Source organism: Oncorhynchus tshawytscha, linkage group LG03 (genome assembly GCF_018296145.1).
Source record: "Oncorhynchus tshawytscha isolate Ot180627B linkage group LG03, Otsh_v2.0, whole genome shotgun sequence".
Classification (NCBI taxonomy): domain Eukaryota; kingdom Metazoa; phylum Chordata; class Actinopteri; order Salmoniformes; family Salmonidae; genus Oncorhynchus; species Oncorhynchus tshawytscha.
The window spans coordinates 20,742,545-20,753,385 of NC_056431.1; the positions used below are offsets into that span (position 1 = coordinate 20,742,545).

General features: G+C 45.7%; 1 protein-coding gene across 2 annotated transcripts; it reads left to right on the forward strand.

Annotated features, from left to right (window-relative positions):
• The first annotated feature begins 2 nt into the window (after positions 1–2).
• LOC112229975 (GATOR complex protein MIOS) lies at positions 3–10,209 on the forward strand. Of its 2 annotated transcripts, XM_024396165.2 has the most exons (12): positions 3–282; positions 892–1,751; positions 1,935–2,424; positions 3,178–3,276; positions 3,489–3,743; positions 4,141–4,310; positions 4,618–4,683; positions 4,793–4,951; positions 5,340–5,492; positions 5,866–6,070; positions 6,588–6,717; positions 8,871–10,209. In XM_024396165.2, the coding sequence occupies exons 2-12, from the start codon at positions 933–935 to the stop codon at positions 8,959–8,961; spliced, it is 2,637 nt and encodes an 878-aa protein (XP_024251933.1). In that variant the 5' UTR covers positions 3–282; positions 892–932; the 3' UTR covers positions 8,962–10,209. The 2 variants fall into 2 exon arrangements, with proteins under 2 accessions (XP_024251933.1, XP_024251926.1); XM_024396158.2 differs by having other exon boundaries at positions 3–1,751.
• Positions 10,210–10,841: the final 632 nt, after the last annotated feature.

Here is a 10,841-nt window from a genome sequence, read left to right on the forward strand (position 1 = left end):
GGGAAAAGTTTTGGTGTAACATGAAAACAAGCACGGCTTTGGTTTGTGGTCGTCTAGTTACCGCAGCCACAAAATCATAAAGCTCTCCTATTTCTACAATGTATCTTCTTAAACTGTGATTTTAAACCTAACCACACTGCTACCTTTATGCCTAACCTTAAATTAAGACCAAAAAGCTAATGTTTGTTTTCATGAAATTTTACGATATAGGCAACTTTAACTTTGTGGCTGTGGTAACTAGTGGGCAACCAGTTTTGTCCATGTTGACATGTCTAGCAATTTGTAAGTTTCTTTCAATAATTTGTTATCTTTATTATTAGAAACACAATTTTCGAATGTTTATTTACGGTTGATCTGTTGATACTGGTACTTCGGAAAGCTAATCTTGCAATGTCAAAACAATTGTAGCTAGCTAGCACTGCAGCTAGACAGAACGTTAGCTAACTACTGTAGCTCGCTAAGATAGCAGACTTTCACATTTTTTTTGCTAACAAATCTGCTACAAAGTATCCTATATCCACATTTAGCTTAATTAACTATTTCGCTAGATACAATGTTGCATTAACATCTTGCAATTTTAATGCAATTTATGCCTATCGTTATTTTACGCCTTGGGATTGCTAACTAAATCGTCTGTTAGCTGTGCCACTTGTCACATGTCACTAGCCAGCAGTTAGCGACCTAATATGTTGGTCCCGTGCTGAACATAATGGTAGCTAACTACATTGTGACAAGATTTGTACAATAACTTCAGCTAAGTTTATAGAAAGTAGGTTCAACATATTCGTTTATATAAAGTAGGCTAAACACATTAGTTTGCTCACTACTAGACTACTTGCTAGATGTCAGTTGGTAACTTTCAGCTGTACTGTAAATGCTGTTTTCCCCCAGTATACCCAGTTGTAAAAAGCAAGAAGCGCTTCCTTTGAACAATGAGTGGCTCAAAGCCAGACATTCTGTGGTCTCTCCACCACGCCGACCGCTATGTCATCTGTGACTCAGAGCTTGGACTGTACCGCATCGGACCTGTGGGGAGCGGCGAGACCAAAGCCGGAGCTCTCCCCCTCTCTGAGGAGACCGCTGCTACCCTATTAGCGATCAACTCTGACACCCCCTACATGAAATGTGTGGCCTGGTACCCAAAGCACGAGCCTGAATGTCTGCTAGCAGTTGGACAGGCTAACGGTAGGGTCGTCCTCACTAGCCTAGGCCAGAGCCACAACTCCAAGTGCAAGGAGCTAATGGGGAAAGAGTTTGTGCCCAAGCATGCACGTCAATGCAACACCCTAGCCTGGAACCCTGTAGACAGCAACTGGCTAGCCGCCGGGCTGGACAAGCACAGAGCAGACTTCTCAGTGCTCATATGGGACATTAGCAGTAAGTTCTCCCCAGAGGCTAGTGTAGCCACCGAAAAGATCCGTCTCTCGTCAGGAGACACAGACTCTGGCCTAGTGGTGACCAAACCCCTGTATGAGCTAGGCCAGAACGATGCTTGCCTGTCCCTCTGCTGGCTGCCCCGTGACCAGAAGCTGCTCTTGGCTGGCATGCACCGCAACCTGGCCATCTTCGACCTGCGCAACACCAGCCAGAAAACCTTCGTCAATACCAAGGCCATCCAGGGTGTGACAGTGGACCCCCACTTCCCAGACCGTGTGGCCTCCTTCTTTGAGGGCCAGGTGGCCATCTGGGACCTCCGCAAGTTTGAGAAGCCAGTGCTCACGCTTACCGAGCAGCCCAAGCCGCTCACCAAGGTAACTTACTGGTATGCTTTTTTTGGTCTGTTGTGAAATTCTGTTGTCCCCTGCCATCCAGTGTACAATCGACTTGCACATATCAGGAGTATACTTTTTGTGTGATAGCGTAATGCATAATTGTGCTGTAGCCTACATGTTTTGGATGTAAGGATGTACAACTCCCTTTCCTTTCATTCCCAGGTGGCCTGGTGCCCCACACGTATGGGCCTGTTGGCCACGCTGACACGCGACAGCAACATCATCCGCCTTTACGACATGCAGCATACGCCCACGCCCATCGGTGATGAGACAGAGCCCACAATCATTGAGCGCAGCGTGCAGCCCAGCAACAGCCTCATTGGCAGCTTCGCCTGGCACCCCACTTCTCAGAACCGCATGGTGGTGGTTTCGGCAGCCAATCGCACCATGACCGACTTCACTGTGTTCGAACGTATCTCTTTAGCCTGGAGCTCCACCACTTCGCTCATGTGGGCCTGCGGCAGACACCTCTATGAGTGTGCTGAGGAGGGGGGCGTGGGAGGGGAGGGTACTGTAGAGAAGGACATAGCCACTAAGATGAGGCAGAGGGCCCAGTCCAGGTACGGTCATGATACGGTCCAGGTGTGGAAGAACCATTTGCTGGCCGGAGGGGATGACCCCCAGCTCAAGTCCCTGTGGTACACTCTGTTCTATATCCTTTATTATAAACTGGGTGGTTTCAGCCCTGAATTCTGATTGGCTGAAGGTCCATTGTATATCAGACCGTATACCACGTGTATGACAACATTTTGTTTTACTGCTCTAATTACATTGGTAACCAGTTTATAATAGCAATAAGGCTCCTCTGGTGTTTGTGGTATATGGCCAATATACCACGGCTAAGGGCTGTGTCCAGGCGTTGCGTCGTGCGTAAGAACAACCGTTAGCCGTGGTATATTGTCCATATACCACACCTCCTCCGGCCTTATTGCTTAATTACACTCAATCTTAACTGGACCTCGAAGCCAGCTCCACTGTCTTTTTTCATTGTTCCCCGCTAATCAAGGACTGATTTAGACCTGGGACACCAGGTGGGTACAATTAATTATCAGGTAGAACAGAAAACCATCAGGCTCCGGACCTTGTAGGGTAAGAGTTGAATACCCCTGGTTTATTACATTACTGGTGCTTACTAATTTCTAAACATATCTAGGTTTGCGTGATGATTCATGTGCTGTTTATTAAATTTGTTCTGTTTATTTTTAAGTAGACACTGTCCTTGTGTGAGAAACATGCCTGGCGTTCTGCTTGCACTGTAGTGATTCTTTGAATTATCATTTGTCTTTGTTCTTACACCTGATATGCTGGATACAATGTACATAGACTAAGTTGCTATATTGTATGTCACTGTTTGCACTGTGGTTCTTATGATGTCTCAGCGTTCCGTTTCCTATGTAAGTATCACTCATGAAGCAGTACACTGAAGACATGGAGCAGAAACAGCAGGGGAACAAACAGGCCCTGGTCTATTCAGGCATCAAGAACATAGTCAAGTCCAGCTCAGGTAAGCAACCTAAAGATCTAGATCATCTTTAGGTTTATATCTAGGCTAAATATACAGGCTGAACCCTTGACAGTATTATGTAACACTCTACATAGGTACTGTACTGTAAGTTTTATACAACTCTTTTTCAGTGTTTTCCCTAGATTTTCTTCAAATTGGAGCAAAAAAGCCTCTGAAGTAACATTTGTATATCTGTTTCTCTACTCCACCAGGCACTACAGAGAACCGACGGTGCTGGAGCGGCTCAGACCGCCAGACGGACGTCCCCAGGTTCCACAGCGAGGAGCGCAGCCTTGCCCTGCGTCTGTGTGGCTGGATCAACCGAGGCCCTGACATCAACGTGGAGCCCTTCCTGCGCTCCCTGGAGGGGGAGGGGGAGTGGGAGCGTGCGGCCGCCGTGGCCCTCTTCAACCTGGACATCCGTAGGGCCATCCAGATCCTCAACAAGGGAGCCTCCGCTGAGAGAGGTATTGGCGTGGAGTCATCTGGGACAGGGCTATGTAATGCATTTTTGAAGATTCTTTGTAAGGGCTCAAGAACTTGTTTGCAATATACACTTTATGTACTGTACACAGCATAAAGTATGCTACTAATTACTGCCTGGTCACAGACTGACAGGGAGATTAATTAGATATTGAGTGTTAACAGTACATGTATTGCCCTCCTGTGCTCTTGCTGCCTGAGGTGTCACTTCCATCACAGCAAAAGTACTATAACATACTGCTAGGATTTCACCACTGTAAACAAACAGTATACAGTCAAAGTATACCCACCAATATTAGATTCAGATTTGGCTATAGTGTACAGTGGAAGCTCATGAACCAAGATAATAAACCAATCTTCCCCACCCTTCCTTCCTTGCAGGGGACCTGAACCTAAACGTGGTTGCTATGGCGTTGTCAGGTTACACGGACGAGAAGAGTTCCCTGTGGCGGGAGATGTGCAGCTCTCTAAGGCTGCAACTCAAGAACCCCTACCTGTGTGTCATGTTTGCCTTCCTCACCAGTGAGCCTGGCACATACGACGGAGTACTGGTACGCAGGGAAAGGGGTAAACCATTGATATAAACTGGGTTGCCAGATTTGTATATGCATTATCCAACCCTTTATAACATTCATTATCATGTTAGGCTGAAGTACAAGGGGCTATAGTACCTGAATTGTCAAACGGGGCTAGGGACCACGAGGGGGCCTCAGTGAGTTTTCAGGGAAACTACAAATTAATCCTAAATATCAGCAGCAGCATGAAGAGGGCAGTGTTTGACATAGTAGTTTGAAGATTCCAACGTTTAAAAAAAAGTACAACTTAGTCATTGAACCCCTGTTGTGTTTCCCTCCTTAGTATGAGAGTAGTGTGGCTGTAACGGACCGAGTGGCCTTCGCATGCATGTTCCTAAACGACACACAGGTAAGACCTCCTCCAGCAAACGCACGACAACATACACCAAATAGATTCACTGATTACCCCGTTTCTATCTATTGAAAGGACTGTTTCATGTTCTCTGTGTGTTATGTAGCTGCCTCGCTACATGGAGAAGTTGACCAGTGAGATGAAGGAGGTGGGGAACCTGGAGGGGATCCTGCTGACGGGGCTGACCAAAGACGGAGTGGACCTGATGGAGAGCTACGTGGACCGGACCGGAGACGTCCAGACTGCCAGCTTCTGCATGCTCAAGGTATGGTCAAGGTATGGTCAGAGCAGGGGCTGAATAGTCTTGCACAGCTCGACATCACATCGACCTTGTGGTTCATACTATGATCACCTGTCCCATGTTGGCTAGAATTAGATAAGTTTTGCTCAAGATCGATTGTTGGATCTTTTATCCAAGGGTTTTCCCCACATTCAGGCTTATAGATTTGTTGAATCTTTAAGATTTGCTGGAGTTCAAATGCTTAATGATAAAACGAAAAACAACTGTAAAAGTGACAATACAAATATCATAGAAGCTATGCTGATGATGTGAGACTGACACAGTAACAGGAGCCCACTTCCATTCTGTTTCAAACTCAAATACCTTTGTCACTATAAGGGGAGCTTCATGACCTAGTGTCCTTCCCTCCCAGGGTTCCCCAGGGGAGGTGGTGAAGGACCCGCGTGTCCAGTGCTGGATCGAGAACTACCGTAACCTGCTGGACGCATGGAGGTTCTGGCACAAACGGGCTGAGTTTGACATCCACAGGAGCAAGCTGGACCCCAGTTCCAAACCACTGGCACAGGCAAGGGAAAGGGAACACTGCACTAAGAGATGGACAGTTGTTCATAGTTATTAATGTCTCTGTCTTTTGGTTTATTTGTTCATAAATCTTCACATGGAGGATGTGACTGAGTGACTAACTTGCTTGCAGGTTTTACATAAACATTAAAACACAATAATTAATATGATTATCCTGATTAATAAGTGATGCTAATTGTTTTTGTTATTGGTCAGCTAGATAATGATGCACTGTATTGGACGAGTACATTCATCTCTAGCTTCATAAGTTTAACAATGATCTCGATGCTATAACCTACTGATGTTGGCTTCTGCTAGCTCTAATTTAACCTGCCAGTCCTTATCACACTTGACCTTTGTGTTGTTGCCTGCTGCAGGTGTTTGTGAGTTGTAACTTCTGTGGGAAGTCCATATCGTACAGCTGCTCGGCCATGCCCCACCAGGGCCGCGGCTTCAGCCAGTACGGGGTCAGCGGCTCGCCCACCAAGTCAAAGGTCACCAGCTGCCCCGGCTGCAGGAAGCCCCTCCCCCGTTGTGCGCTCTGCCTCATGAACATGGGCACGCCTGTGTCCAACTGCCCAGGTACTGGACATGGTATACTCCACAGATAGGCTCTGGGTGGAAGTTGCCTGTAGCCACAGATCTAGGATCTGTTTACCTTCCCCTAATCCTAACCATAAACAATATGGGGAGAGAATGAAAAACTGGTCATGGATCAGTGTCAAAGTTCAACTTTACCCTACTGTCACAGTTCTGCAGCCAGTCTAACTTCCTCATTACACACCCTATTATGCAAATAGGAATGCAAGTGTATACACACACTTCAGGGTACTTGAGCGAGAGAAATGCATACATGCAGTATATTAGCTAGTGATACAATGTTGTTGTATCACTAACTAATACAAATCACACAGAAAATAAATAAAGCAGATCATTAATGTGATAATGATTGTAGATATTGATCTGTACTTTAGTTGGCTTATAAAACATCAACCAGATTATTAATAGTAATTTAGTTAACCTGTATAGCTCTTCTCATTACAGAAAATAATCTCTTTAGATTAGATGTGTGTAGTCATACAGCTGTTGTTTTTCCCAGGCACGGGGAAGTCAGACGAGAAGGTGGATCTGACCAGGGAGAACAAACTGGCCCAGTTCAACAACTGGTTCACCTGGTGCCACAACTGCCGCCATGGCGGCCATGCAGGTCACATACTCAGCTGGTTTAGGTAAGAACATTACTGGAACGTTCAGATAACATTTTCTGTATCAGAGTAGTTTTGTCAACAGCATCGTAGGTCTTGTACGATATCCTGGCAGTGTGGTGCCTTGACCTCTCCTCAGTGTGAGAAAGACAAAGGAGCTGATCGTGGACAACCGGAAAAGGCAGACCGAACAGGCCCCTATTAACATCGACGGGGCTGTAGTGGAGTGGGTTGTGAGGTTCAAGTTCCTTGGTGTCCACATCACCAATAAACTATCATGGTCCAAACACACCAAGACAGTTCTGAAGAGGGTATGACAATACCCCCCCCCAGGAGACTGAAAAGATTGAAAAGGGTCCCCAGATCCTCAAAGTCCAAAAGGCTCCTTGCGTCACTGCTTGGTATGGCAACTGCTCGGCATCTGACTGTAAGGCGCTACAGAGGGTAGTGCGTACGGCCCAGTACATGTTCTCTCTGCTACCGCAAGCGGCAAGCGGTACCGGAGCGCTAAGTCTCCAAAAGGCTCCTTAACAGCTTCTACCCCCAAGCCATCAGACTGCTGAACAATTCATAAAATGGCCACCTGGACTATTTACATTTACCCAACCTTTGTTTTTACACTGCTGCTACTCACTGTTTATCTATGCATAGTCACTTTACCCCTGTCTACATATACAAATTACCTCGACTAACCTGACTAACATTGGAGCTCCCCAGGGGTCTGTGCTCAGTCCTCTCCTGTACTCCCTGTTCACCCATGACTGCATGGCCAGGCACGACTCCAACACCATCATTAAGTTTGCTGACGACACAACAGTAGTAGGCCAACAACGACGAGACAGCCTATAGGGAGGAGGTCAGAGACCTGGCCAGGTGGTGCCAGAATAACAACCTATCCCTCAACGTAACCAAGACTAAGGAGATGATTGTGGACTACAGGAAAAGGAGCACAGAGCACGTCCCCATTCTCATCGACGGGGCTGTAGTGGGGCAGGTTCAGCGCTTCTAATTCCATGGTGTCCACATCAACAACAAACTAGATTGGTCCAAACACAGCAAGACAGTTGTGAAGAGGGCACGACAAAGCCTATTCCCCCTCAGGAAACTAAAAGGAGTTGGCATGGGTCCTGAGATCCTCAAAAGGTTCTACAGCTGCAACATCGAGAGCATCCTGACCGGTTGCATCACTGCCTGTTACGGCAATTGCTCGGCCCCTGACCGCAAGGCACTTCAGAGGGTAGTGCGTACGGCCCAGTACATCACTGGGGCAAAGCTGCCTGCCATCCAGGACCTCTACACCAGCCGGTGTCAGAGGAAGGCCCTAAAAATTGTCAAAGACCCCAGCCACCCCAGTCATAGACTGTTCTCTCTACTACCGCATGGCAAGCGGCACCGGAGTGCCATGTCTAGGGCAAAATGGCTTCTCAACAGTTTTTACCCCCAATCCATAAGACTCCTGAACAGGTAACCAAATGGTTACCCGGACTATTTGCATTGTGTGCCCCCCCCAACCCCTAATTTACGCTGCTGCTACTTTCTGTTTATCTTATGCATAGTCACTTTAACTATACATTCATGTACATGCTACCTAAATGGCCTGACCAACCAGTGCTCCCGCACATTGGCTATCTGCATTGTGCCACCACCCACCAACCCCTCTTTTTACGCTTCTGCTACTCTCTGTTCATCATATATGCATAGTCATTTTAACGATACCTACATGTACATACTACCTCAATAAGCCTGACTAACAGGTGTCTGTATATAGCCTTGCTACTCTTTTTTTCAAATGTCTTTTTACTGTTGTTTTATTTCTTTACTTACGAAAACAGCCTATAGGGAGGAGGTCAGAGACCTGGCCAGGTGGTGCCAGAATAACAACCTACACACACACACACACACACACCTTTTTTTCCTGCACCATTGGTTAGAGCCTGTAAGTAAGCATTTCACTGTAAAGTTTACACCTGTTGTATTCGGCGCATGTGACAAATAAACTTTGATTTGGTTAAGGGCTTGTAACTAAGCATTTGATGGTAAGTTCTACACCGGGGCATGTGACAAATAGCATTTGATTTAGATTTGGTAGCATTGTGAGAAGTCACATTTTTGGTAGTTTGTGCATTTTAATGGTTGTTTATTGATTGACCTTTGGTTGTCCTCTCTGTTCCCCATAGGGACCATACAGAGTGTCCAGTGTCGACCTGCACCTGTAAGTGCATGCAGCTGGACACCACAGGAAACCTGGTGCCTTCAGACAGCCACTAGAGGGGCTTCTGGTAGGGTCCATAGTCTAACCACCAGCCTAAAGCCTGCCTGTGCATGCTGACTTCACTACGGGTCCCACCAGCCGACACATCCCAGACTAAGCCAGGTTGCTGGGTACTGTTCTGGACAGGCCGCTTGAATAGTGTTAACACTGGGTGATAGCTTGGGTTGAATAAAAACTTCACTTCTTTTCATAATCATATGGTAAGAGAGGCTAGATGTGTTACTGATGAATCAATGAATGTCTTGAAGGATTGTGGCTTGATGCTTGCTAATGATATTAAGGAGATCCTTAAAGGGATATATATTATAAAAGTTGTGTTATAAACGGCCACCTTTAACCAAACCTGAATCAGGATGATCCTTTAATTCCTATCATTAGCATATAGCCTTAATTTCCCCTATGCCTCAAATAAGCCAGCAGGTAAAGGATGTGATTGTGTGCCAATATATTGTAGCTATGTTTTAAGACTTACATTTGTTCAAGCTTTCTTTCTGGGTCACAATCAGACTGAGATATCTCGAAAAACATTGACAAAGTGATGAAATAAGGAAATTAGTTACCCCAGGCAACAAACAGAAAGAGAACAAATTGACGATGCTTTCTCTTCTGGTTACCCTGGCCTGTGCCACTCTTCATCTCACATTGTATGTCAGGGTTTACAGTGCAGGGGCAGGGTGGGGGAAAGTTGTCTGTGTATTCACCTCCCATCTCCAGGCCTGTGTCTTGTGAAAAGAGGCAGAGAAAAAAACAGCAGCTGCTCGGCACTCCGACAAGACCCTCCAGATTGTTCTCTTCATAAAGAACTTCAGCTGCTGGAACACCACTGAACACCATTGACTCAAAGAGAGCAGGAGCGCGAGAAGGCCCTCGGTTCTCTCTCCCCGGGACAAAATCGCGCACAAAATATGCACACACACATCAATCCGGGATGGGTGTCCAGACGTACTCCACAGGGACGGCGATGTGTAAGATGCATTGTCAATGTGTTTTTCTTTCTCTGCCGCCCCCAATGGACTCTACTGCTTCGACTCGGGGAACCATTGTAAACGTGAGGGGCCTGCACCCGAGCTGGCTAATTAACTTAGTCATGGAGTAGGGAGGGGGCATGCGAGCTACTGTATTCTGTTTTTCACCACTGTCTCTCAGCGTCTGATATTTTCTGGCGTACCCTTTTGTGAACCATAATGGAGTGGGGTTCGCACATTTGGTAGGCGTGTACAGTTCTGAATAAAAAGTTACTTGAACTTAAGTCTCCAAAATAGTTTTTGCATTTGCCTTTTGAAAACGAAGTCATAGTAACGAATTGCTTCAATCTTTGGTGAAAATGTATGCCCTTTTAATGATAACTTTAGGCCTAAATCTTTGGTGTTCTCGATCATGTATGATGCAACCGTTACCGTTTTACCTCACTTAAATTCGTCTAAAGCAAATAAAATACACAATGACTGTCCAGTAATTATATAGGGGGTATACTTAAAATTGCCTGGTTAAATAAATATATACGTATATACATATAGCTTAGTCCTGGGACTATGCAAATTTGATTTAAAAACTGTGAGGATCATGTTTCATCAAATCGTGTCTGTCCTAGAATCAGGTTTGTTCAACAACATTTCGTCCATATGAATTAATGTCATTACATCACAAATTATGTATTTAATTGTACAGGTAATTACACAAACATTGTAAAGTACATTTTTATAACGAAGGTTTTGAGAAAGAAATTGGTCCAATCCTTATAATACATCGATGACGTTATTGGCTGAAAGTACAGTCGATAGACAACATTGGACCAATGAGTAATGTTACTGTATAATTTAGCTGTCCAACCACATGATCAGAATTAAAGGTTGCAGCCCGCCCAGATTTATCAGCC

Bases quoted from the DNA above. Each gene is read 5' to 3' on its own strand.
- LOC112229975 (XM_024396158.2), top strand. From the start codon at position 933: ATGAGTGGCTCAAAGCCAGACATTCTGTGGTCTCTCCACCACGCCGAC. The intron at 2,425-3,177 runs ATATCCTTTATT...TGTAAGTATCAC, and splicing joins CCTGTGGTACACTCTGTTCT to TCATGAAGCAGTACACTGAA. The intron at 4,684-4,792 runs GTAAGACCTCCT...TGTGTTATGTAG, and splicing joins TGTTCCTAAACGACACACAG to CTGCCTCGCTACATGGAGAA.